The 27652-nt window shown below is 40.4% G+C and overlaps 1 protein-coding gene across 7 annotated transcripts in view; it reads left to right on the top strand.

The window, feature by feature from the left end:
• The window catches only part of spop (speckle type BTB/POZ protein), a 350668-nt gene that overhangs the window by 281638 nt on the left and 41378 nt on the right, over positions 1-27652 (top strand). For 4 of the 7 annotated variants that reach the window (XM_070864474.1, XM_070864472.1, XM_070864473.1 and 1 more), the window contains 4 exons: positions 7400-7549; positions 14602-14723; positions 22426-22577; positions 25999-26126. In XM_070864474.1, the coding sequence (XP_070720575.1) occupies positions 7472-7549; positions 14602-14723; positions 22426-22577; positions 25999-26126 (480 nt within the window). In that variant the 5' untranslated portion in view covers positions 7400-7471. Of the gene's footprint in view, positions 1-7399; positions 7550-9164; positions 9277-14601; positions 14724-22425; positions 22578-25998; positions 26127-27652 lie in introns of those variants that run through there. The other 3 variants (XM_070864477.1, XM_070864478.1, XM_070864476.1) reach the window with 2 other exon arrangements.

The following is a 27652-nucleotide window of genomic DNA, read 5'->3' on the forward strand; positions in this document are numbered from 1 at the left end:
GAATTGCGATTTCTAAGATAGTCCGTTCTCCACCAGTTGCTCCTAAAAATCAGGCGCAAATCATGTGGAAACTTGGGCCCTTTGAGTGATGGTCAGACCCCCATCTGGAATACTGCATTCAGTTTGGACACCACGCTTCAGGAAGGATATATTGACCTTGGAGGGGGTGCAGTGCAGAATGATACCAGAGCTTGTAGTTAATTTATGAGGACAGCAAGGTTCCCTTTAAGCTGCGAAGCCGTGCAAACTCTGTTGGTCCCGCGCAGCCCGTGACTGGTTTTCCCAAAATTAGGAGGAACATTGGAGCACAGACTGCATAAATTTGGCTTGTATTCCCTTCAGTATAGAAGTCTGAGGGGTGATCTGATCGAGGTGTTTAAAATGTTAAAAAGCATTTGATAGGGTAGATACAGAGAAACTATATCCTCTGATAGGAGAATCAAGAACGAGGCTATTGTCTTAAATTTCAAGTTAGACCATTTAGGAATAAAATCAGGAAGCACTTGAGAAATGTTAAGGATACATTAGGAATTCTCTTGCCCAAAAGACTGGATGCTGGGAAGATTGGAGCTTTCAAGACTTCAGAACGAATGATTTTTGTTAGGTAAGGATATTGAGAGATATGGAGCTAAAGCTAAATTGAGGTACAGATCAGTGATTATTTGATTGATGGTGGAGTAGACTTGAGGGGCTGAATGGCCTACTCCATTGGTAATTGCAGTGAGCAAAATAGACTTGAATTTCAGGTTTTTGTAGGAATCACAGTCCATCTAGCAGGTTCAAACATACCACAACTTGCATTTCCTGTACTCAGCTACTTTTGGCAAAATATCAATGTCTCACTCTTAAATTTGGTGATGCTAAATTCCAGAAATTCATAGCCCTTGTGACGTCGTTCATTCACCCTTTATTTTCTGAGCTTGAATCTGCAACCAATGGTTAGTGTGTGGTTATACCAAGCAATGTATTGGGTTTTGGTTATCTGTACCGCTTATAATCGTCAAGATCTGCCTAAACCATTTTCCCTCCAATGAAAACACTCATTGATTCTTTGTTCAGATGCATAATATCGTTTCAGTTTAGCTGCCCTCCTCTGTACTCTTCCAAAGTTAGTAGTTCGCACTGTAGTACTCTAGGTGGGGTTAAGCCAGTGCTCCAGATCAACTCATTTGTACCCTATGTGTTCTGTCCTTGTGGCTTTCCCTGCGCATGCTGCAATAACCTTGGTTTGATTGGTGATGGTGAGTTTAGACTTGAGCGTAAAGGGACAGAATTCCATGTGATAACACTGGGACTAAGTTCCATCTGCAGAAGGAGCAGGGTGAAGCTTCACTAAGAATTCCATTAGTACTTCACGCAGACTTTTAAAGATTGATATAAAATGTTGAGCGGTAGCTGCAACAGTTCTGCTCTTGGCAAAAGCATAGAGAGGTGTGGTTTAAATGCTAGTAACTATTAGGCGGCTTTAGCTGTGAGCTAATAGAAAACTAAAAGTCTGGCAAAGTGTCTCAAATTTCATACGGTGTGAAATAGGCTTTCCTCATCTAGTCCATTACTTTGTATGGATTTGTATTGAGTTGAAAACTTAAAGGTTAATTGTGTTTTCTGCCGTAACTGACATTAAATTACTTCAAAGCCCCTTATCCCTCTAGTATTTGTACATTGGATTATTTTTAAGACGTCTGCCAATTTTATAACACTCTGAACAAATATTTGGAATACTTGTAGTAGTGTATTGATTTATTTTGGTGTGTTACTGGAACACGAGGTAGTGAGGTGCTTCTATTGGCCCCTCAAACTTCTTTTCCAATTGGCAATGTTGGCTTGATAGATGTCTGGGCTGCTTCTTGCTGCATGGTGTATTATTTAGCTCCAGGGTCCAATTTTACAATTTCAATGAAAAATGCTTGATGGGGTGGGTTGTACTGAGAGACTAGTCCTCCCCTATATCCTCATTGTGTGTACAGTATGCAAATTTCATCAAAGCATTGGATCGGATTTTACAGCAGTTAGTTCTGCTCTGCAGAACATAATGAAATCTGGTTCTTACACTCGAGTTTATTTAAATGTAATCTGAAGTCATTGAGCAGAACTATTGGTGAAGAGGGAAAGTAATATGATACAACTGTATTCAGTTTGAGCTGATTTACTGAAACTTCGGAAAAGGCATTTAGGTGTTAAGTAATGAAAGATTGCGCTTGGTCTATGTATATGCTTTGTTCCAGAGGAAGCTGCGGTTTGAATGCATCTTTTCGTGTTGCAGTTTAATTCTTTTAAAGATATTTTGCATTCCACCGAGATGTTCATGTCTTCCTCTAGGTTTCTGGATGTGGTATAGTGCCATGTGACTATCTCAAGGTTATATGCATCTCTATACAACAGGGTATCTACTAGATGGGGTCAGACTGTATATGAGCATTCACAGCCACAAGCGATAACATCACAATCTTATCATTCTATCACCACCAACATTATTCAGTCATGATGTTCTTAATGCAAGCGTTCACTTTAGTGGAATGGTCTGTACTTTAAGAATGAAACGTATCCAGGTTTTTCAAAGACTTGGATTGCATACTTGTTCAGGGTTACAACAACAGCTTGCATTTATATAGCACCTTTTAATGTAGTAACACCTCCCAAGGTACTTCACAGGAATGTTATAAGTCAAAACAAATAAATTTGACACCGAGCCACAAGAAATTATGGCAGATAACCAAACACTTGGTCAGCGAGGTAGGTTTTAAGGAGCGTCTTAAAGGAGGAAAGAGAGGTAAAGTGGCAGAGAGGTTTAGGGAGGGAGTTCCAGAGCTTTGGTGCCTAGGCAACAGAAGGCACCCCCACCAATGGTTGAGCGATTTATAATCAAGGGTGCTCAAGAGGGCAGAATTTAAATAGTTAATGCATTGGCAAACAATTGATGCAGCCAATTTGCTGAAAGTTGGTGATGCAGTTTATATAATTGAAATCTCTAACTTCAGTGCAGCTTTCTCTGTATTGGCCTTATTTTTGGTGAGCTAAGTTTTAATAACGGATTACTCCATATTTGGACTGGCACCCACGTTACTTATCTATGGGTTTGAACACTTACTGAGCTGATCTGGATTTTGTACAGTACTAGCTGTTTCTGACTTTGCCCTGATGGTGCTGCTGTATTTTGGCTTGGTATTGCTGACGGATGACGGCCTTTCCACTGGAATGAATAAATAGTTGTGCGCGAGTGGTGCCGTATGGTGAGCAGTATGGACTGAGGGATGCAGGCTAATGCCCACAACCTTCAGCACTATTTCTAATCTTTGCGGGGAAGTGCTGGCTTTGGGTCAGGTGCTTCTTTACAAAGGAAGGGGAAAAATTGGTCTGGTTCTCGGAATGTGCTGATGTGCACCTCCCTGTACTGTCTTCACAGAGGCATTGGTGAAGGCTTGCGAAAAGGCTCCCCGTCCCTTTGCAAAGAGTTTATGTTTCGTGAATTTTACAAAGTGTTGCATTTTCTAGTTAGCAGCCATCTGCTTTCTTAAATTCTAATACTTTGCAAGCTGTTTTTGTCAACATTGTTCCAGCCTAACATCAAGTGTATTTCATTTTTAAAAGGTGCTGGCCACATTGTGAAAATTCATGCTGCGAAGATATAACATATATTCAAAAAATTGGTTAATTGTTTGCCTTTTGGGCAGTAGTAATATTGCTCATTTTATATTCCCCTTCCATTTTCTTCTGACCTATCCTGAAGGCAGTAACTTGCTCTTGAGTATAGTTCCACAGTTGTCGGTATCACTGCTGACTTACCCGAGTGGCCATTTTTCAACATAAGCCTCGACAGTCTTGTTAGTTTTCGAAGCCCTATTTTTATTTCTTTCAACTTTACTTCTCAATGAATTATTTGGCGAGGTTAACATTTAACCAAAGGTTCCTTGGTCTTGCAGATGGTGTTATTCTTGTATAGCGCTCTGCCAATTTAGAAAAGCAAAATGTTTCCCCTTTGAAAAGAATCAGGTCACCTCCAATCTAGATTTAGGCTGCAACTTTTAAAAGGGGGCAGGGTGGTAGCGATCGCAACAGTTGTGTTGGCCACAGCACAATGTAGCTATATTTAAAATATATTGAAGTACGTTTGTGGTTTAATAATGTGCATACGCTTGGACATTTGTTCTTTGAACATTTGTGTATTTGACATGGAAAGCTTTCTTCATGACTGCTGTATGTTGGGCATTGTAATAGCTTGCAGATATCTTTTGACACATGCTGGCATGAGGAACACACTGCAACCATCTCCTATCTTGGCTTGGCATTCTCTTCAAATGTTAAGTTAGTTTAAGGCAGCGTTTAAAGAATGAATTCTCTAGCTTGGTGTTATGACCTCATTTTGGATTATCAGGTGTTGTGATGCCTCAGTCTCCGTGAGTGAGATAAGAGAATTCTGCCGCCTACATTGATGCCTTTTTGACTGCATCGCAGTCTGCAGCATGTTGGTGGCTTTTTTGCCACTTCTCCAGATTTGTAAGAAATTAGTCACAAACAGAATTTGTCAGAATGTAGCAAGAGCTGTTCAAATACTAATCTGTAATTCAGCAGAATTTGATAGAGAATGAAACCTTGACAACCAAGTTTGACGTGTGCATGCACTTTCTGACTATCATAACCTACCATTCTGCTGCTTATAGAGTCACTTCAGAGATTCGTTGTATTTTTAGTGCACATATCTAAAAAGAATTGGAACTTCATTTAGGACCGAGATGAGGAAAAACTTCGTCACTCAGAGTTGTTAACCTGTAGAATTCTCTACCTCAGAGTTGTTGAGGCCAGCTCGTTAGATATATTCAAGAGGGAGTTAGATATGGCCCTTATGGCTAAAGGGAACAAACGGGTATGGAGAGAAAGCAGGAAAGGGGTACTGAGGTGAATGATCAGCCATGATCTTATTGAATGGTGGTGCAGGCTCAAAGGGCCGAATGGCCTACTCCTGCACCTATTTTCTATGTCTATGTTCTATGTTTCTCTAGCCACAGGAAAATCTATTTTAAAGGGCATTGGTGTCTGGTAAACTTCCTTTCTAAACAATTTGCTGAGTTAACAATTGGGAGTATGTTAAAGTATGTCATTATGTCTGAGGCTTCAATGATGCAGAAGCCACATAGCAAATGTTCACATTGCATCAGTGATTGCAGCTATCATAATGCCCTAGTAACCACATGGGGTGGTTATAATGGTGTTTTCAGAACAGGCTTTATCTGCCTGAACTTGCTTGGGAACATCTCTAGGGCTCCTGCAATACCTGAGAGTTTAACCTTTGAGTGCCCGAACCCCATTAAGCCAGGATGTCCAAGGTTCAGTCTCTGATTTATGCTGATCTTGGCTGGATGAGCAGTAGGGATATGACCATTGCCTTTCGTGCACCTGGGCTCGGAAAATTTGGCTGAGGTCTTCCTCTTTATTGCAACACTGTGATGTCTGAACATCAGGTGATGAAAGTGGGCTTGGTTATGATGCTCTTTAGCCTGCCAGTACTGTTGCGGCTTATGCATGAATAACTGGGTGAGATTGGGAGGTGTCCAAAGTCCCAGGAGTCAATGTCATCATTGGCACAAAGGAGGGGGAAATAAAGAGAAAACAAGCATTTCCTTGGGGTGTTAATGTCTCATTCACATTGGAATAGCAATCCTGATGACCCACACTAATTACAGAATTATTGATGCTGAAATATTTATTTTAATTGTACTTCAACACATTAAATAATGCCTCATTTCTAGCAGCTGGGTTGCACTCATCCTGCAGACTGTTGTTCGCTCACTGTAGCTTTGCATGCACAATATGGCCAGCTAGAATAATGGTACTAAGAGACAGGACTCAACAGAGACATGGAAATGTTGGCCTTTTCCATAATACAATTGGAAATGCCTTAGCAGTGTTCTAGGCACATAGCACCTGGTGGAGAGGCCCCAGGAACAACAAAAATTCTCTTGCACATGGCCCCCTCTTTTTTTCTCTCGCTTTCTGCCCCTCATCTCTCTTCTCCCCCCCCCCCCCCCCCCCCACGAAACCTCCCAATGCACAACAGTCAATCATTCACTGATTACTGTCACCAGAAATTGAAGGCATCATGAACAATACATATTCAAATGAGCTGATCTTGGAAAAGTTGTATTTGTACACTGGCCTCTGGACTGCTTGAACACTGGTATCGACGCATTGTCTGTGGTGGTTGTTTGTGAGGGGCAAGTGTGTGTAGCATGGAAACATGTTCACATAACATGCTAGCATATGGTTTATGTTATATATGTAAACCTGTAAATACCTTGTTTAACCACCAGAGGGCTCATTCCCTGAAGTCTAAAGGGATCCCACAATCCCTTTTGGAGCACCTGTACATAAGGAGGCCTCAGAGGCTGGAGAGGCACTCTGGAGACCTGTAATAAAGGACTACGGTCACACATTACTTTAAGCTTACAGTATCTGGACAGATTCTTTATTGAAGACATAAGTTTAGTTGTACTTTTTGTTAACGTGAAACAGCAATAGGATTGGTGGATTGTGGAGTGTCACGGTATCCATTTCATGGTGTCACATCAGACAAAGCTCTCCACAATATCTCTTTCCAAGCTACCTTTAGCCAGCTTTGAATCATAAGGAATCATGAGAGCAACCGAGATTAAATGTGTAGCTATTTCCTTCTGCAACAAAGTGGAAAGGTGATTTGCTGTAGTAAGTGAAACTTTCCGGTTGAAAATATTTTTGCTGAATCAAATGGTAAACATTTAAAGCTGATTTCAAAAGAATATTGACACCTTATGGATGTTTTTAATGACAGCACGATTTATAAACCACTTTGGATATGGTAAGTAGGATATGGATCTGTAACTTTCAGGTTTTACTGCACACCCAGTATTGGTAATATATTTCTCCTCATCTTTCCGCCCAAAGGTTGAATAAATAGGTTTAGTTTAGGAATGACTGACTATAGCTGGGTAGCACAGACTTGGGCATCCAACAATTGGAAACTCTGGTTCAAATGCGGTTCTGGAAAGTGAAAAGAGTGGGCTGGTTTGTCTGTTAAAGATGAATTGAGTTGAATTCAATTCCTACAGGCTTGGCCTAATGCTGTTGATCTGTTATCGGATTATTGAATGTTGTAGGATTTCTAAGCTGATGAAAGGCATCTAGTAAATATATTTGTTATCTTATTTCCTGCAAAATACAATAACTGGTATTACACATTTAAGCACTTGATATTGTAAACTATAGTTTTCCTTTGGAACGTAATAGAATTCCTTCACCACCCTCTAAATTGAATTTAAAGGGAGCCAGATAGCTATTTTGATTACCTTACACAAACTGGCCACACAAACTGGCCAAAAAACACTATAACTGCCCCCTTTAAATAACTGATGTGTTCACCTTTTTACAGTAACAGGATAAGGTTTCTACAGAGATTTCTTTCATCGGCCTTGTGAAAACCTGCAGAATAGTCAAGCTGGCGATGTCAAGGGTACCGAGTCCACCACCTCCGGCTGAAATGTCAAGTGGGCCTGTGGCAGAGAGCTGGTGCTATACACAGGTAGGCTAGTCCTTTTAAACAGTCCTTTCCAGCATTCCTTGGGTGTGGGAGATGGGTGAAGAAATGTATGTTGGCACTATCTAGCTTCTTATGCCCATTTTTAGAAAGCTTTGTCTGGTCTGTAAATTGTGCTTCATCTTTCCTGGAGGTGGTGACTCATGCCCTGGGGTACAGTTCCATGGGCACTAGCAACCTTCCAGGGGCTTCAAGTGCGAGCCCAATTAATAAATGTTTGTAGGATATTTGACTGTGAGAAGGTATTGCTGCCAAGCCTGATCCTGGGTGACTTGGATAGTGATCAGGGAATAAAGAGATAACTTAATGCTGATTGGAAATTATATCTGGGACCTTACTGGTTTGAGTGACTCATTTGCTGCCATATCATGAGGCATATTTGCACGTTAATCCTCTGGGGAGCCTGAGTGGGTTTCTAAATTGTGATATAGTAACTTGGATACAACTTTTCAAGTTCTGGTTCTGTCATGTGCCTGACCATGTTGTGCAGAGCACATTGAAGGTTGGAAGTTGAGCATTTTTGACTTTACACCAGCTGACAGAACTATTAACGGATGCAACGTTCCGGACTCCGAACCGATTGGTGGCAGGGTCGTCCGGCATCCGTAAAATGTTCCGGAATCCGGACCTGCCGACCTCTGGCCTGGTCTCACCGCCCCTCACCGCTGCCTGACCTTGGGCCTCGCCGCCACTGCCCGTACCTCGAGGCCTCCTTGCCAGCCTGACCGAACACCATCTCCGCGATGGGACCAGCTCCTCCAGCGGCAGGGCCCTGCCCGAACACCTCATTGTCCGGAGACTCGAACAGTTGTTCGGCGAGCTCTCTCTCTCTCTCTCTCTCTCTCTCTCTCTCTTCTCTTCCCCCCCCCACCCCCCCCCCCTTGACGTTCCGAAATCCGGAAATACGCGAACCTGGGCTCGGGTGTTTCCAGATTTGTGACGTCAGAAAGACATTCCAAAATCCGGAACAGCCTTGGTCCCGAGGGTTCCGGATTTGGAAAGCTGCACCTGTATTGAGGTTTTCCTTTACCTATTGGCAAGTAGAAAACTGCCCAGTGAAGTTAAAATGCATTCTACTAGAGCTGTGGCCTTTTTGTTTCGCCAATGTGTAAAGTTCCCTTGGATTTTATCCTCAGTTTTTCCCCCAGTAAATGATTGAGCCAATCTGTTATCATTTAGAGGACACATTAAAAGAAAATTGCAGATAATTTAACCATTTTTACCAAATATAGAATTTTTCAGTAATCATTAGATTATTTCCAAATTAAAACTGGCTTGGCTGGATCCTGTTCCAAAGCTTAGTAACTCTGATAAAGGCAGAAATCTCTAATCATTGCACTGGAATTCCAGCCTAAATTATGAGCTCAGACCTGTAACCTCTGACCCAGTGGTTAGAGCTGCCAACTGGTGACTAGACAACAGTATTAATCCTTTTGTGTGAATGTCCTGTAGCTTCTAGGGAATGGAGTGTGTGTACAGTCATTGCCAGTGCCAAAACAAATCTAAATGTAAATTTTACTCTTCCTCAAACAGCTATGAAATTATATGCAGTGGAGTCTCAAAATTGACAGACCATTTTCTGTTTCTGAAATTTGAACTTCTAGCAAATTGCATTTCCTTAAGGCTTTTTTTACCCAGTGGAATCTGTGAAGAACTTAAGTGATATGACTGGAAGAGGGTATTGTAGGGCTGATGGTGAATTGTCAAGTCTAGTAAGTTCGATGCGAGGTGACCAATGACATGAGTATTTTTAACGTGCTAGCTGAGAGAAATATAAGATCTTGCATATAAATTGTTGATATCTTTCATTAACACCCATTACTGAACAGCTAAATCCTAAAGAGCAGTATGAGGCGATCACCTCTTGCTTTTATATAGCGCCACATCACATCACGAAATTTCAAGATGCTTCACACATTGAAGTGCAATGACAATTATGCATTAGCCATTCTGCGCCAACAACATTGCCCAAACAGCAAGATGATGAACAAGAGAACAGCCAGTTGTCGTGGTGCACATTGGTACCAAAGACATAGGTAAAAAAAGGGATGAGGTCCTACGAAACGAATTTAAGGAGCTAGGAGCTAAATTAAAAAGTAGGACCTCAAAAGTAGCAATCTCGGGATTGCTATCAGTGCCACGTGCTAGTCAGAGTAGGAATTGCAGGATAGCGCAGATGAATACGTGGCTTGAGCAGTGGTGCAGCAGGGAGGGATTCAAATTCCTGGGGCATTGGAACCGGTTCTGGGGGAGGTGGGACCAGTGCAAACCGGACGGTCTGCACCTGGGCAGGACCGGAACCAATGTCCTCGGGGGAGTGTTTGCTAGTGCTGTTGGGGAGGAGTTAAACTAATATGGCAGGGGGATGGGAACAAATGCAGGGAGACAGAGGGAGACAAAAGGGAGGCAGAGGCAGGAGACGGAGGGGAGATGGGGTGGGGTGGGGGGCGGAGAGGCCCGGGGCGGGGAACAGGAAGGGCCACTGTGCGGCAGAATTCTAAAAGGACAAAGGGTGTTAAAAAAACAAGCCTGAAGGCTTTGTGTCTTAATGCAAGGAGTATCCGCAATAAGATGGATGAATTAACTGTGCAAATAGATGTTAACAAATATGATGTGATTGGGATTACGGAGACGTGGCTCCAGGATGATCAGGGCTGGGAACTCAACATCCAGGGGTATTCACCATTCAGGAAGGATAGAATAAAAGGAAAAGGAGGTGGGGTAGCATTGCTGGTTAAAGAGGAGATTAATGCAATAGTTAGGAAAGACATTAGCTTGGATGATGTGGAATCTATATGGGTAGAGCTGCAGAACACCAAAGGGCAAAAAACGTTAGTGGGAGTTGTGTAGTAGTAGTGATGTTGGGGAGGACATCAAACAGGAAATTAGGGGTGCATGCAATAAAGGTGCAGCAGTTATAATGGGTGACTTTAATATGCACATAGATTGGGCTAGCCAAACTGGAAGCAATACGGTGGAGGAGGATTTCCTGGAGTGCATAAGGGATGGTTTTCTAGACCAATATGTCGAGGAACCAACTAGGGGGGAGGCCATCTTAGACTGGGTGTTGTGTAATGAGAGAGGACTAATTAGCAGTTTCATTGTGCGAGGCCCCTTGGGGAAGAGTGACCATAATATGGTGGAATTCTGCATTAGCATGGAGAATGATACAGTTAATTCAGAGACCATGGTCCAGAACTTAAAGAAGGCTAACTTTGAAGGTATGAGGCGTGAATTGGCTAGGATTGATTGGCGAATGATACTTAAGGGGTTGACTGGATGGGCAATGGCAGACATTTAGAGACCGCATGGATGAATTACAACAATTGTACATTCCTGTCTGGCGTAAAAATAAAAAAGGGAAGGTGGCTCAACCGTGGCTATCGAGGGAAATCAGGGATAGTATTAAAGCCAAGGAAGTGGCATACAAATTGGCCAGAAATAGCAGCGAACCTGGGGACTGGGAGAAATTTAGAACTCAGCAGAGGAGGACAAAGGGTTTGATTAGGGCAGGGAAAATGGAGTACGAGAAGAAGCTTGCAGGGAACATTAAGGCGGATTGCAAAAGTTTCTATAGGTATGTAAAGAGAAAAAGGTTAGTAAAGACAAACGTAGGTCCCCTGCAGTCAGAATCAGGGGAAGTCATAACGGGGATCAAAGAAATGGCAGACCAATTGAACAAGTACTTTGGTTCAGTATTCACTAAGGAGGACACAAACAACCTTCCGGATATAAAAAGGGTCAGAGGGTCTAGTAAGGAGTGGGAACTGAGGGAAATCTTTATTAGTCGGGAAATTGTGTTGGGGAAATTGATGGGATTGAAGGCCGATAAATCCCCAGGGCCTGATGGACTGCATCCCAGAGTACTTAAGGAGGTGGCCTTGGAAATAGCGGATGCATTGAGTCATTTTCCAACATTCCATTGACTCTGGATCAGTTCCTATTGAGTGGAGGGTAGCCAATGTAACCCCACTTTTTAAAAAAGGAGGGAGAGAGAAAACAGGGAATTATAGACCGGTCAGCCTGACCTCAGCAGTGGGTAAAATGATGGAATCAATTATTAAGGATGTCATAGCAGCGCATTTGGAAAATGGTGACATGATAGGTCCAAGTCGGCATGGATTTGTGAAGGGGAAATCATGCTTGACAAATCTTCTGGAATTTTTTGAGGATGTTTCCAGTAAAGTGGACAAAGGAGAACCAGTTGATGTGGTATATTTGGACTTTCAGAAGGCTTTCGACAAGGTCCCACACAAGAGATTAATGTGCAAAGTTAAAGCACATGGGATTGGGGGTAGTGTGCTGACGTGGATTGAGAACTGGTTGTCAGACAGGAAGCAAAGAGTAGGAGTAAATGGGTACTTTTCAGAATGGCAGGCAGTGACTAGTGGGGTACCGCAAGGTTCTGTGCTGGGGCCCCAGCTGTTTACATTGTACATTAATGATTTAGACGAGGAGATTAAATGTAGTATCTCCAAATTTGCGGATGACACTAAGTTGGGTGGCAGTGTGAGCTATGAGGCTGCAGAGTGACTTGGATAGGTTAGGTGAGTGGGCAAATGCATGGCAGATGAAGTATAATGTGGATAAATGTGAGGTTATCCACTTTGGTGGTAAAAACAGAGAGACAGACTATTATCTGAATGGTGACAGATTAGGAAAAGGGAAGGTGCAACGAGACCTGGGTGTCATGGTACATCAGTCATTGAAGGTTGGCATGCAGGTACAGCAGGCGGTTAAGAAAGCAAATGGCATGTTGGCCTTCATAGCGAGGGGATTTGAGTACAGGGGCAGGGAGGTGTTGCTACAGTTGTACAGGGCCTTGGTGAGGCCACACCTGGAGTATTGTGTACAATTTTGGTCTCCTAACTTGAGGAAGGACATTCTTGCTATTGAGGGAGTGCAGCGAAGATTCACCAGACTGATTCCCGGGATGGTGGGACTGACCTATCAAGAAAGACTGGATCAACTGGGCTTGTATTCACTGGAGTTCAGAGAATGAGAGGGGACCTCATAGAAACGTTTAAAATTCTGACGGGTTTAGACAGGTTAGATGCAGGAAGAATGTTCCCAATGTTGGGGAAGTCCAGAACCAGGGGTCACAGTCTAAGGATAAGGGGTAAGCCATTTAGGACCGAGATGAGGAGAGACTTCTTCACCCAGAGAGTGGTGAACCTGTGGAATTCTCTGCCACAGAAAGTGGTTGGGGCCAATTCACTAAATATATTCAAAAGGGAGTTAGATGAAGTCCTTACTACTCGGGGGATCAAGGGGTATGGCGAGAAAGCAGGAAGGGGGTACTGAAGTTTCATGTTCAGCCATGAACTCATTGAATGCAGGCTAGAAGAGCTGAATGGCCTGCTCCTGCACCTATTTTCTATGTTTCTATGATAACTGACCAGTTAATTACATTTGGTGGTATTGGTTCAAGAAGGAATATTGGTTAGGATTGCAAAAGAGAGTCCCTCATTGAGTAGTGTAGTGCTCTGGGATATTTAACATCCATCTGAATCACTGGAGGAGGCATTCAGGACCTCAGTTTAATGTCTGTTCTGAAGCTCAGTATCTCTGATCATGCAGAAATCGCTAATTTTTTCACTGGATTTCCAGCCTAAATTATGAGCTCAGACCTGCAACCTTTGACCCAGTAGTTAGAGCTGCCAACTGAGCTGAGCTGTGCCGAGCTGTCTCTTCTAGAGTCATCGGAAATAGATTGCATAGGAGAATGAATAACCTAGCACAATTCAGGATGCAAGGACACATAGAAACATAGAAAATAGGTGCAGGAGTAGGCCATTCGGCCCTTCTAGCCTGCACAGCCATTCAATTTCATGGCTGAACATGCAACTTCAGTACCCCATTCCTGCTTTCTCACCATACCCCTTGATTCCCCTAGCAGTAAGGACTTCATCTAACTCCTTTTTGAATATATTTAGTGAATTGGCCTCAACAACTTTCTGTGGTAGAGAATTCCACAGGTTCACCACTCTCTGGGTGAAGAAATTCCTCCTCATCTCGGTCCTAAATGGCTTCCCCCTTATCCTTAGACTGTGTCCCCTGGTTCTGGACTTCCCCAACATTGGGAACATTCTTCCTGCATCTAACCTGTCTAACCCCGTCAGAATTTTAAACGTTTCTATGAGGTCCCCTCTCATTCTTCTGAACTCCAGTGAATACAAGCCCAGTTGATCCAGTCTTTCTTGATAGGTCAGTCCCGCCATCCCGGGAATCAGTCTGGTGAACCTTCGCTGCACTCCCTCAATAGCAAGAATGTCCTTCCTCAGGTTAGGAGACCAAAACTGTACACAATACTCCAGGTGTGGCCTCACCAAGGCCCTGTACAATTGTAGCAACACCTCCCTGCCCCTGTACTCAAATCCCCTCGCTATGAAGGCCAACATGCCATTTGCTTTCTTAACCGCCTGCTGTATCTGCATGCCAACCTTCAATGACTGATGTACCATGACACCCAGGTCTCTTTGCACCTCCCCTTTTCCTAATCTGTCACCATTCAGATAATAGTCTGTCTCTCTGTTTTTACCACCAAAGTGGATAACCTCACATTTATCCACATTATACTTCATCTGCCATGCATTTGCCCACTCACCTAACCTATCCAAGTCACTCTGCAGCCTCATAGCATCCTCCTCGCAGCTCACACTGCCACCCAACTTAGTGTCATCCGCAAATTTGGCACGAACTTGTGGTCAATAAAGCAGCTCGGTGGTATTCAGGAACTCTTTATGATTTGCATTCATTATCAATCGATTCGTTACTTAATGGCGTTCGGAGTTCATTGTGTTATCTGCCATAGATTTGGAATCTATGAATGCTGTACTAATCTAAACATGAATTCTCATACTCAGATTGAACTGCCGTTGGGAAAATTTGCATGATTGACCAGCTGGTCTTTTCCTGCCCGTTAAATTAATCATTAAGTAACGTGAGGATCTGCTGTTCTTTGTAGTGTTATAATTGCAATTTATTTCAATATTCAAGTATTTATTTGCTTTTCCAATTCTTTTTCCCTCTGCTAGATAAAAGTGGTGAAGTTCTCCTATATGTGGACCATCAATAACTTCAGTTTCTGCCGGGAGGAAATGGGAGAAGTCATCAAGAGCTCAACTTTCTCGTCTGGAGCAAATGATAAATTAAAGTGGTGAGTGTGGAACTCAGTCTGATAACTTTTGCATTTATACGCAGGGGTTCAAATAAGTTTTTGCTTATGAGTAGTTTTGGGAAAGGCAGAATGATTATCAGAAAGGCTTAGTGAAGCATGTAGAGAAATGGATTTATATTGTGGTTTAATACATTTGACCTAATCACTACATAGCCCGAGAACCAGCAGTTCCTTTCCAAGGCCGAGGAGGCCCTGGCACCTAATTTAAAATTTCCATGCAATGGATCAAGTACAGTGCATAATCCATATTTCAGAATCTTCTTTGAACCCTTGCGTGTAATCCTCCATGACAACCCTGTGGTAACCATCAACCATTTAAATCAAAAGAATATATTTATACTGTAGGGAGGATTATGAGATCAGACACACAGTTGTTACCAATTTAAAACTCAACAACCTGGCTCAAGGCTCAATATTAGCCTGTTTTGCTACATACCTGTGAGCAAGTATTCAGCTATCTTTCAGCTCCAAGCTGGCCATTTAATTATTTGCACTAGTTGAACAGCATTTGTGCAGCACTTGGTTGTTTTATGTTCATTGGCCAGCTTTGTATAATAGACGCGGAGTAATCATATACCTATGATGAGTGTTGGCACAGAGTTAAAATGCTGTTCTTTTCTCTGGAATTTGTCCTTGAATGTAGCTCAGAGATGCTGTAAATCTTAAGGGCTCTAAGTGTTAGGTTTGTGGAATGAGTATTGATTGGTATTCATTAAACAGCCCTGCAGAGACGAATCCATGGAATGGTGGATATAACCTCTCACTCAGGACCAAAGAGCTCAAATCTGGCATACCTCGTACTTGCCTTGTTTAGTTTCTTGTAAATATTCCTTTTATTTTTCCTCCCAAATATTAGTCTAAATACGCAAATACTATTGGCACTTGATTTTTAATTTTTTTTGTCCTCATTGCCTTCTGCTCAGATGACTTTGATGTGAGATTTGCAAGTGCCGTTATTCAGTGCTTTCTCTTCGCCCCCCCCCCCCCCCCCCGCTGCTCTCCAGCGGGAAGGTGAGAATATTTAGACAATAGTATTAGATCTTTCCCTTAAGTTGTACAGACTACCAAATAATTAATACATTGATGAAGGACTGGTGCTCCTTTGGAAGTATTAAATATTTCTGATAGTTTTCTTAAAAGAATCATATGTTATCAATTGCTGTGGCTGTTGCACTTGCCAGTGGTATTTTTGTGCTCCAAACTGGTTCAATATATTGGATTTAATTTAATTGTGAGGTAACAGAAGTGGGAAGTGGGGGTGAAAGGGCACTTCAGCACTTTGCATCGTCAGTAATGCAGAAATTCTTGGTACAGCATAGTATTTATGGTTGCCTATTCCAGAGCCATATTTACTATTTGAAAATTCTTGTTTAGATTAATGCAGTCTTGAATGTATTTTGTTTGAAGCTAAATGTAGAATTATGCCTTTAAGTTATAGGTACAATGTTACTGGACGTTGCAATGATTCTTATGACTAATTAGTAAATCATTTTCAGTTTAATAAAAAAAAAATGCTCCAAATAGTAATGCAGTGTGTGCTGCTGTATAGGGAACACCATACCTATGCAATATACATCTAGAATACTTAAATTCCAAGTGTGCTCAAATCTATAGGTAAAATAAGTGCAACAACATGTATGGTATAGACCTTAATTGTGAGGCATTGCAATTTTTATTTTTATTTTCGAAGGGTGATATTTTGGTGCAAGGGTTACCTGCTTTTTTTTTTACTTTATATAAAAAAAAAACAATTGTGCTCAGCAAGATGAGGGACATTAGAATTAATAGATGGAATATTTTCTATTATTGGGTTCCCAATGTTGGCATCAAACACTTTCAGGTCAAATGATAGCACTGTTAAATGTACAGTAAAGCATACTGCCTCAACAATGTGCTTCAGAAGAGAATACTGCTACAATATGCCAACTCCAAATGTATTAAGACTGGACTTCAAGTTAAATCTGTCCCTCTAAGGCAAGAGAGTTACCCTATTTGTATTTTTTCAGTGAAACCTGGAGATAAAAGCAGAGTGCAAAGGTTACTTAACTTTCACTTCTGTAATGTAAGTTCTTGGAAGACTAGTTTGGCTGGTTTGTATTTGATTTAATAACACACCAGAAGAGGTGGTGTCTTAACCTCGATCTACCAGGTTGCATTCATAGAAGAAAAGCTTGCCTAATGTGAGTCTGCATTGAGAGTTCATTCTTCTCCTCTTCCCTGTTCCTCCCTTTCAGATTTGTTTCCACATAATGTTCTCCAGACACTAGCCTAATTTAGCAGTTTCTAAGTTTTTGGTGGGAATCCATCTTAATTTAACACATGTATAACACAAAAATGAGACTCGTCTTACTTTAGGAATATGCTTAAAAATGTAATTTTAGTAACTCCATTTATAGGCAAGATGCTATAATCAGCATGTTTATTACACTAAGTCTCAACCACTAAGAAATCAAAATGGAGCATTTCTGTAAACTGGCAGGAAGTCATGGTGCTTTCAATATATATCTCTTTCGCCTCCTTATCCCAAGCAAGAAATGCAATGCGTAAAATAAATTACATGGTACATATTCTGCCTCTTCCTGCCCTCCAAGAATAGAGATTTGACGTTTGGGACATGTACGGCTGGAAACCACTTTGAGGGTCTCTGTGATGAAACCATAGGTAAAATTTCTTCTCTTAACAAAATGGTCTCAAGCTGGTCAATCTTAGTACTGAACTAAAATACATGAACAATCCTGAAGCAATCTCTGAGCTGATTGGGTGTGTTCGGGGAGGGAGAAGAAGAATGTTTTATTTTATAAAACATATTTTTAAACAATTTTTCTCCCATCCGCCTGACTCCAACCCGCCCACTTCCAGTCTTAACGGAGGCGACCAATCTGCTCTCGGGAGGCGGGTCACTCACTAAAAATCTTTTAAGGAGGCCGCGTGCCTCCTGGTTTTATTTTTAACACCTGCAGGCTGGGATTCTCGGGCCTCGGGAATCTCAGCAGATGAAAGGAGGCGAGAAAATATGAGGCGAGTGCCTTTATTGCACTACTTGTAGGCCAGGAGGAGCAAGGAGTGCTTCCCCTTCCCATAAAGCTTACCTTTTATGCATCCCGCAATGTCGGACTTGCCTAACGTCTGCTCCCTGGCTGCTTTCCAGCCAGACAGACAACCAGCCTATTAATCTGGTTGGCATTCTGGAGGGAAGTCTGCAGATAAAATCTAAAACAGGTCTTCCTGTTGATTTCAACTGGGGGAAACCCATATTTCCATGTTTCCCATTCGGAAATCTTCCTTCCCTCCCGCTCTTTCCCTGGTTCTAAGTTATTATCGGGTCTGATAGATTTCGACCTGACCTTCCAGCTCCTGACTGGATAAGCTCTGAGCCATGAGGGAAGCTAGGAAGTTTTTATTACATATCAGGAACTTCATCTATTCTTCCATAAAAAAGATTTTTCTTTCCTTCCCTAATTTTTTTTTAGATGTGACGAGAGCAATCCATGTTTTGATAGTGCTTCCATGTAGTAATGGTATTTTAAAAATCTCAAATTACAAAGTCAAAATTTGGTGAAATTGGAGGGTAAATTCTGTGTCATGGTGTAAAATATTTTATGCCCATTAGACTTTTTCATTCTTTTCTAAAGGAAATATGTGTTGCATATACACCGGACTATTGGATTATGCCAACTGGTTACTTTACATACACAAAATTGAAAAATTAAGTGATGTTGCAACCATTTTATATACTATTAGCAGAATAATGTTTTTCGTTTAATTTGTATTGGAAACCCAATTTGTATTATTTTGAAATCTGGCATGAAAAATTGTTAGAGAATTAATAATTTTTTTTCTGTCCACTTTGGTTCTATTTAAGAAAAGTTAAACTATATTGATGACATAATTGGAGATACAAGCTTGGAAAACTTACTGAGCCTAGCAAGATGAGTGAACCGAATGAGCATCAACCATGTTGGTTACATCATTCCTTTAACCTTGTACCATCAATTGTATCATTAGCACTCTGCTTTTAAAGTTATAAAGAATTGCCAAGAAAATGTAACTTAATCACTTTGGATTTAAAAACAAAACAAGACCCTGATGTGGAAGCAACATTTTTGAACTGTGAGCGTCACTATTGATCTCTTTACGAATCAGACATTATATCCTTTTTTTTCCCTCTTTCGTTTCTCAATATTTAAAAAATATTAACTTCAGTGGACGTCTTTGGAGTAAGGAACTCAAAGGGAGTCACTGAAGCTCATGGTATAATGCCCCTAAATAACGTACGCCAACAGAGCCGCATATTGGTTGTTAATTCAGCTTCCTCGAGGCTTGCTAGCTCCTTTCCTAATATCATCAGTACTCACTGATAAAAGAAAAATGTTTTTTTTAAAACAGTAATAAAATTACTTCCCTCAGCCCCCCACCCCCCCCACCCCCAAAACAAAATGATGAAATGTATTCTGCTGGATTTTGTAGCTTTAGTCTTTCCAGGTGATGGTCTTATTCCATTTTGCAACAATATTTTAAAACTTCTGAGCTTGAAGTCATAGTAAAGAGAACTCTTTATTTCGGGTACTAGTGGAATCAGCAGTGATCCTGAATCTTGGGGGAGACTACTGAAAGTTGAATTGAACAAATTGGAAAGCATGAATACAAAATTAATTTAATTAAAAATACAAAATTTGTGATTAGGTTGATGTTTTCTTGATGCAAACTACCCATAAGTTATCAGTTCTGGGACTCCGAGCAGTAGCCATACCAGCTGTAAAGCACGGCAGGAAAAGCAGCCACTGTCTGAATACAATCTAGTTATGTGATTACTGACCAATGATGGTGCTGACTGGTATGGTTTATTTGAAAGGGAGCAGATTGCTGCCTTCACTGTAATCTCCCTAGACTGAAAATGATTCCACATTCTCCCTTTCTTTCATCTTCCCCTTCCCCCTCCCCCCTCTCTCTGGGAAAATGGAATAAATAGAATATAAAATAAAACCAAAAACACTGGAAATACACAACGTATTAGTATTTAAAAAGAGAAGGGGGGGGTTAATGTTTTGGATATGGGCCCTTTGTCAGAACTAGAACCTAAAACAACGCAATTTTCTCTTTCCAAATGCTAACGGACTTGCTGTGCATTTCCAATATTTTCTGTTTATTTCAGATTTCCAGCAATTGATGTTTTAACTTTTCCTCTCTTTCGAAATTTAAAATATGATGGAGTGGTGTTGTTCAAAAAGAGGCACAAGAAAGGAACCCTCAGCCCTCCAGAATTTTTAAATGACAAGAATTGGTCTGGCACATCCCTAAACCATTTATTGTTGTCCTGACCCTTTCTCTGGGTCAGGCTTACAATTGTGTTCAAGACAGTCACTTTCCACTCTACCATATGCTACTTGCAAAGCACAGCCAATGTGCAGGTGAATGAAAATGCAGAGGTGTAGCTCCCTTAGTCTGGAGAGCTTCAAAATGGTGGGGTTGGTAGGTTAGTGACCGTTGCTGCTTAAATAGAATTGAAAAGTAGGGAAGTTATGCTCAACCTGTTTTGAACCTTGGTTAGACCACACTTGGAGTACTGCGTACAGTTCTGGTTGCCATATTATAAAAAGGATATAGAGGCACTGGAGAGGGTGCAGAGAAGATTTACTAGGATCATACCAGAAATGTGAGGGTATAGATATCTGGAAAACATGAACAAGCTGGAGCTCTCTTCTCTTCGGGGGGGAGGGGGCGAAGGCTTTTAAAATTTTGAAAGGTTTTGATGGAGTGGATACAGAGAGAGTGTTTCCACTTGTGGGGAGCAGCATAACTAGAGGCCATCAATATACGATAGTCACCAAGAAATTCAATAGGGAATTCAGAAGAAACTTCTTTACCCAAGAGAATGAGAATGAGAACTTGCTACCACAGGGAGTGGTTAAAGCGAATATTATAGATGCATTTATGGGGAGACTAGACAGGCAAATGAGGGAGAGGGCAATAGAGGTTTATGCTGGTCGATTTAGATGGGGAAAGACTGGAGGAGGCTCGAGTGGAGCATAAACGCCAGCATGGACTGGTTGGGCCGAATGGCCTGTTTCTGTGCCGTATATCCCATGTAATCCTATGTGCATAAGGGCAGAGAGAAATTGACAGGTTGGAGGTGCAAGTACATTATTAGTGATTCTGTAGAATTACAGACCTAACTGTCTCCATAATCTTGGTGGGGAAAGTATTTGCATTCGTTTGGCTTGACCAGTGTCGTGATATCTTGACCTAGAGATTATCTTCAGTCCTTGCGTTGCTTGTAGACATGATCTGTCACCTACAGTGATGTAATTTAAAACATTTATTAATGAAACATTTAATTCCAAGCAGTCAAAGGTTCTGACAAAGCTGCAGGAATGTCCAAGTGCACCTGTAACTAATTAGAAGAAAGTGGAGTAATTATATTGTAGTGAGTCATCTATCATCAATTGTCTTCATAAGCCGATTAAGTGAAAATGTAATTTGATGCAAATGTACTAAGACGCAACTCTCATGCCACCATTTTAACACTGTTCAATAAAACTATAAAAACTCACCACACTGAAGTCCTAAAGCTTTGCAAGTTGCTCTACTGCACTGTAGACAGGTAAATATTTGAGAATTTTAGCTGTATTCAGCACCTGCATTACAGATATTTCACTTTAAGATGCTTACAAATTTACACACTGATGTGAGTATCCTCTATTTTGTTTAATATAAATGTTAGTATTGTTCATGCGTCCTGCCAACTCAAGTGAGTATGCTCAAGGGCAAGTGGAGGCACATAGAATAGTATTGTGCGCAGTTCTGTTTTCATGGCATTAAAGTGCTTACCAAATTTTTTTTATTTGAAGTTTGCACTTGGCAAACAAGATTTTTTTTTTTCTTTGAATTCACCCATTAAGCTTTTCACTTGCTAGTAACTTTAACAATAGCGTATGAATACTTAAAAGCAATATAATTTACTTTGTCATAGATGGTGAACTAGAGCAGGGTTGGGGAGGAGGTGAAATGAGTGGCAATAGACAGAAACATAATTGGCATTAAGGTTTCGAACTGCAGAGATGAATTGGATAAAAATGATCATAAAGGAGGAGAGTTCCACAAAAGCAAAATACTGTGGATGAGTTCACCTGAGCTGAAAAGCAGCTTGCCTCATCCAAAGTGATGAAATGTCTCCAAGTGCTGCACGATAATTACAGGGGGAAATGGTAAGTATGGCAAATTCATTGTAAAATGCTATAAATTATAAGTTGAGGAGAGGAGGGAACTGGAGACATTCTGAATCTATTTAAATATGACTTTAGACATGCGAACGTTTGTTGGCTTATCTTATTTTAGTAGCAGTATTGGGGATAGTTGCTGCATTCAAATGAGTTGGAAAGTGTAGTTAAAAGGTGGTAGATAAGTCATGGCCTGAAGTACAGTACAGTACAGAAATTGTTGAACAGTAGTATTAAGAGTGTATGTGTGTGTGTGTGTGAGAGAGAGAGAGACACTATATCCTTTTTAAAAATGAGCTGTACTTTCATATAGAATAACAAGATGTAGTTATGGTAAAGCCACGCTGAAGAGAATAAATGGGACAGGCCAATCCTGCATCTAAATGCTCTTTTAATTTTTTTTAGCCTGTATGTGATTCATTCATTTTCTTTTTAACACATTTCATTTTTTATGTATATTTAAGGTGCCTCCGAGTGAACCCTAAGGGTTTAGATGAGGAAAGTAAAGATTACCTATCACTCTACCTGCTGCTAGTCAGCTGTCCAAAAAGTGAAGTCAGAGCAAAATTTAAATTCTCCATTCTGAACGCAAAAGGTGAAGAAACTAAGGCAATGGGTAAGTGAAGTGACAGTATGCTTCAGATACAGGCTCAGCTTTTAAATGCAGTTCTATTCAGTTGTGCAAACTGGTCTAAAGGAACAACTATTTATGACCAATGTTTCCCCATCTTTTTCTCCCCTCACCATAGCCCCTATTTTTTTTAAACTAAATATCAGCTGCAAGCTGGAAGTTTGGGGTTGTCCAGATTACCTTTTCAATTGAGGCTGGAGTTCTTGCAAAGCAGGTTTGCCAAAAGCAGTTTTAATGCCCCCTATCAGATCTACAATTTGTTGCAGAGTAATGTATTACTTTTTAAAAATGGCATGATATATTAAATTTGCAATTCACTTTGATCAGACTTAATTCCTTTGAACAAACTTTTTATCTTTTTATCCAAGGATTGTTTTCATTTCAGTTTGTACGTCTACTGTCAACAGAAAAATATGCTTCCCCCCCACCCCCCCCCCCCCCCCCCGTCAAAAATAAGCCTTTCTGTCGTCATCTGATTTGCTTCATTTTTGAAAATTGATTTACTGGAATCATGCATTTGTATCCAAGTTAAAACACTTTGTCACTTGAGACGTGGAAATTTCTGCCAATACACAGTGCTCAGAACTGCAATAAAAAGGCAAGAAAGCCACAACACTCCATTAGCCTTCGCTCTGTAATAGCATAGAAATCGCTGAGCCAGGAAATGTGGCTCTAGCTGAAGTTTATATTAATGAGGAATCCTGCTTAGATTCAGTCGTTAGAAGAAATCACTGGCTGCATAATGATTCTGCTGCTAGCAGCAATGTTTTACAGTCTCTTCTAATAAAAATTGTAGGGAAGAACCATCACTGTTTGACTAGGCTTCCAACTTCAGCTGCTATGTTGGGGATGTAGCTTCAAGTTTGGTGCTCCCTGTAACCTCATCCTAGTTCTGTATTGTGTGTAACATAGCAAAGTCATGTCTGCTACTGCACTGATGAAGGCATCCGCTAAATGCTACAGGACCAGCCAAACTGAGGGCAGGCTACCTCAACCATTTTGGTTTTAAATATAAAGTTTAGAAGGAAGGTTAGAAAAAAGGCATCTTCATCTGTTGTAAGGGATGGAAGATAAGCATAAAATAAATGTAGCGATTTTGTTCTTTATAGCATGTCTACATGTACTTTACTTCTCATCCCATTTGGATTACATTAAAAATTATTTTCAGAACTACCCATCAACACCAAAGATCTTTTGAGTATTGCTCACTTTTTAAAATTTACTTTAGAGGAGGAAAGCTTGCATCCCAGTAACTTCACACAAAATAAATCAGCCTTATTTGAGAGCGGGAGAAATCTCTTAATTTGATTCTCTTGCCAGGCTGTCTCTGACTGGGAGAGTGGAAGGGCTGAACCATGGACTACAGTGTAAGCTTCATGGTTGGCTTGCAGGCGATGAGGTTAGAGTGGACAAATCGCACTCTCGAGCACCTCGTTTTCACAGGATGATTTGTCTCGTAAGCTATCAGTGCCTGACAAAAATTGCACAATTGGACAGTTCAAGTGATTGCCAACCCTGAGAGTCAAACAGCTCTAACCTTTTAATAGAAAATGCTGGAAAATATGCAGTGGATCTGTCACTATCTGGAAAAGACAAGTTGGCATGTTAGGTGGAGAACTAATATAAATTCTTCACCCAAAACATTAATTTGTCTTTTCTCCTCAGATGCTGAAGAACCTATTATAAATTTTCAACATTTCTCTCTGAATTTGATTTCCAACATTTCTATTTGGGAGTGAGAACCAGTTGTCATTTGAGTAATCAGGCAATCACATTTTAAAATCAGGACATTTTAAGAGAAATGCAGTGTTTAATGAAGGCTCGTTCTTGTATGGAGAATCTACCCACTCACTTACTCATCCCCCGAGATTTCATATCTACATATAGTATCATGATTTAATAGTGTGCATTGTTGATGCATTCAACAGCCAGTTTTGTTTAACAGGCTGTTACTGCAGCTTAATTACTCTAGGCATTCGCCCCTGAATAAAGTTTCCCGTTTTTACACTGTGCACAAGATTTGCATTAATGTAATTCCTACAATACAGTTGTAAATACTCCATTGAGGCCTTGTGGCTTGGGTCTCATTGTTTTAAAAAAAAACACATGCTGTCTTACGCAGTGCACTGTGGTCAGTATTTCATTAACAAAACTGAAACTTTCACTCTCTTCCTCACTTCCCCTGTATTCTCAATTTTTGCATTACCTAGGGAAAATGAGTGATTTTTTGGCAGTTGTTGGGACTGAGAAATGGAACACTTTATGATTTGAGGCACCCAGTATTGGTATCAAGTACTCCAGCTCTGGCATAACTCTTTTTGGCAGCAGAGTAAACCTCTTTACCCTGTTTCAGTAATGTGCCTCAGTTTTGCTTTACAAGAGGACCTCCTCCTTCATCAGTCTTGATAATTCTCATTTTCTACACCAACCATGTTGTTGTCTCTTAGTACCACTTAATGTCAAAGTAGTGGCAGTTGTACACTGAGTCCATGCTCACTAGGGACTGGATTGAGACTGTCTCAATTCATTTCACATAGGACCTTTTATAGCCAGTAGCAAAAGTGACTTTCATCCTATTGCTTTCGGCTGGACTTGAAACCAGGTTCCAGCAGTGAAAGGCCTTTGTGTTAACTGATTCTTTACAAAGTTAATAATCAATAATTTGCTATAATTAAGCAAAACCTATAGCTTATTATGATTAACCATCAGCTGCAGGCATGACAACGGTCTGAAACATGATCTGTGAAATGGGCATTTTGATTACCACAAAGATTTAATTATCCAACTTGCCGGATTACTTTCATATTCAATTTGCATATCTTGGTAGGTCAGCTCAGATACAGACTGTTAAATGCTTAATTGGAAAATAAGGTTACAGCAGACCACAACCTTTAAAGTAGATCGTAATTCATATAGCAGAATTTTAAAAATTCTGTCGACATTTAAAAAAAAAATAAAAATGTTTTTTTGATATTTATATCACTACATTTGCACCGCTGTCCTGTTGAGCTATTACAGTATATTTATGGTGGTAGCATTTTAGCTGAATTTTCCATAAATCAGGTACAAAGTAGGCCCACTAAGAGTTTTTGTAGAGGTGGGTTTACTGATGCACCAAAAGTTGTAATTATAATTTTTTTAAGTTTAATGTTAAAGGTCATTGAATTTTATCAGCGTTATAGTATAATCTGATGTTTTGAGTCTGTCCATTTTTCCATCAGCTAGAATCTATCTATATAATTGTATCATGTGACCAAACCCAAGAACAGGATATTGTCCAGGTGGCTAAAACTTTTCTGCTGAAATCCAAGTTGATGTAAATAGTAGACGGTCTATTTCTAGGATTGTTCTGTTTTGCAGCGTTACAACTTGAGCTAAGTAGAACGCATCTAATTTTGTTTTGCAGAGAGCCAACGAGCATATCGGTTTGTGCAAGGAAAAGACTGGGGTTTCAAAAAATTTATTCGAAGAGATTTCCTACTAGATGAGGCCAATGGACTCCTTCCTGATGACAAACTCACATTGTTCTGTGAAGTAAGTTCTTAACAAACATGATTATGACTTGGACTATTTTAAGATGTTTTCTGCATTATAAGAGACAACTAGTAGAATTAGTCCCATGGAGTAACACTGTGATAACCAGGTGCTGTTGTTGAGAGATGAATGAGAAAGAATTACTGATCTCAAGTTAATATATTTGATCATTATTCTATAAATTACTGTGCGCAATAATGATGGTAAAGATCTTGATTGGTCATTATGAAGAAACAGTGCATTTTCAATTACTGTCTGATCACCTCCTGCAAATAATTATTTAACAATTGTGCTTCTTATTTTCTTGCTGTAATCAATTTGTGGTTGTTAGATTGCTACTGTGAGCCACTCTGCTATATTGGAGCCCATGCCTTTTCCAGATGGTTTGATTAGTTGCTGAAAGAGGTGACTAGTGGATCCCCAGATAGATTCAATGCAGAGTGTACATCTATCTCTTTGGAACTGTAGCAAAGGGATTGTGTTATGGTTGATTTGCTGTATTCAGGATCTTAAATTACATGGTGATCAGTCTTGGAAAATTGCATCAAAAATCAATTGCCTTCCCAAATATTCTATATTATACTGAATTATGCAAGCAGATGTCTTGGATACACCTAACTGAAAATGTACAAGATAGAATATTGAATAATTATGAGTAACATTGACAGCGATTAACCAAGGATTTTAGATGTTGTAAATCATAAGATTATGTATCCAGCAGCTTATGGATTTAAATGTCTAAAATTATATTACAATATTGTACTCATTGCCATTTAAATTATTTTATAAAGTATATTAAACTCTTATTAATTTAAACAGCAGTCAAGCTAATTCTGGGCTGTATAGGTTCAGTATTTCAGAAACTATTGTGACTTTATTGCAGCAGAATAATAATGTCATGATTTTCACAGAGTGGTATATTAAGGAAACTAATTTGCAGTTGTGGCACAAATTTAGAAGGAAATTAAGAGCCTGGTGTACATTATAAATCAAAACTGCCAAGCCCAATTACATGCTAGATAAGCCAACTGTTCTTTTATTGATTTGTAGAATTAAATTGAGATTATTTTGTGCTTTATGCACTTTTTTTTGTTGGCTAACAGGTGTGTGTGTAGCTGTTGCAATTAACCCTTGACTTGGAACCAGCATTGCTTTTTACAACTGATGGAGCTCAAGGGTAACATAGGAACTAAGCTGAGTCTGATATTGAGCCCTTAACTTCAGCTCTTGGCCGCATTCTAAAATTCAGCTGTCCTCAGGCCTGCTTCCATTACAATCTAGTGGGGTACTTCCGATTTAATCGCGTCCATGCAAGTTTGTCCAGCAATTTGAAATCTTTAAGAAGTCCACACTAGCCTGAACGTGGATGTTGCTATTGGCCAGTTTCTGTAGTATTTGTGCTTCCAATACAGAAAGTACCGAATAAGCAGAACCTGTTTATTCTACCCCAATGCTTCTTTGAGGTTGTTCGGAAGAGGAAAGTCAGCATGTTCTCAGACACTCTCTCAGCAACATTGGTTTATTCA

The sequence above is a fragment of the Pristiophorus japonicus genome, chromosome 21 (genome assembly GCF_044704955.1).
Source record: "Pristiophorus japonicus isolate sPriJap1 chromosome 21, sPriJap1.hap1, whole genome shotgun sequence".
In the NCBI taxonomy this organism is placed as follows: Eukaryota; Metazoa; Chordata; class Chondrichthyes; family Pristiophoridae; genus Pristiophorus; species Pristiophorus japonicus.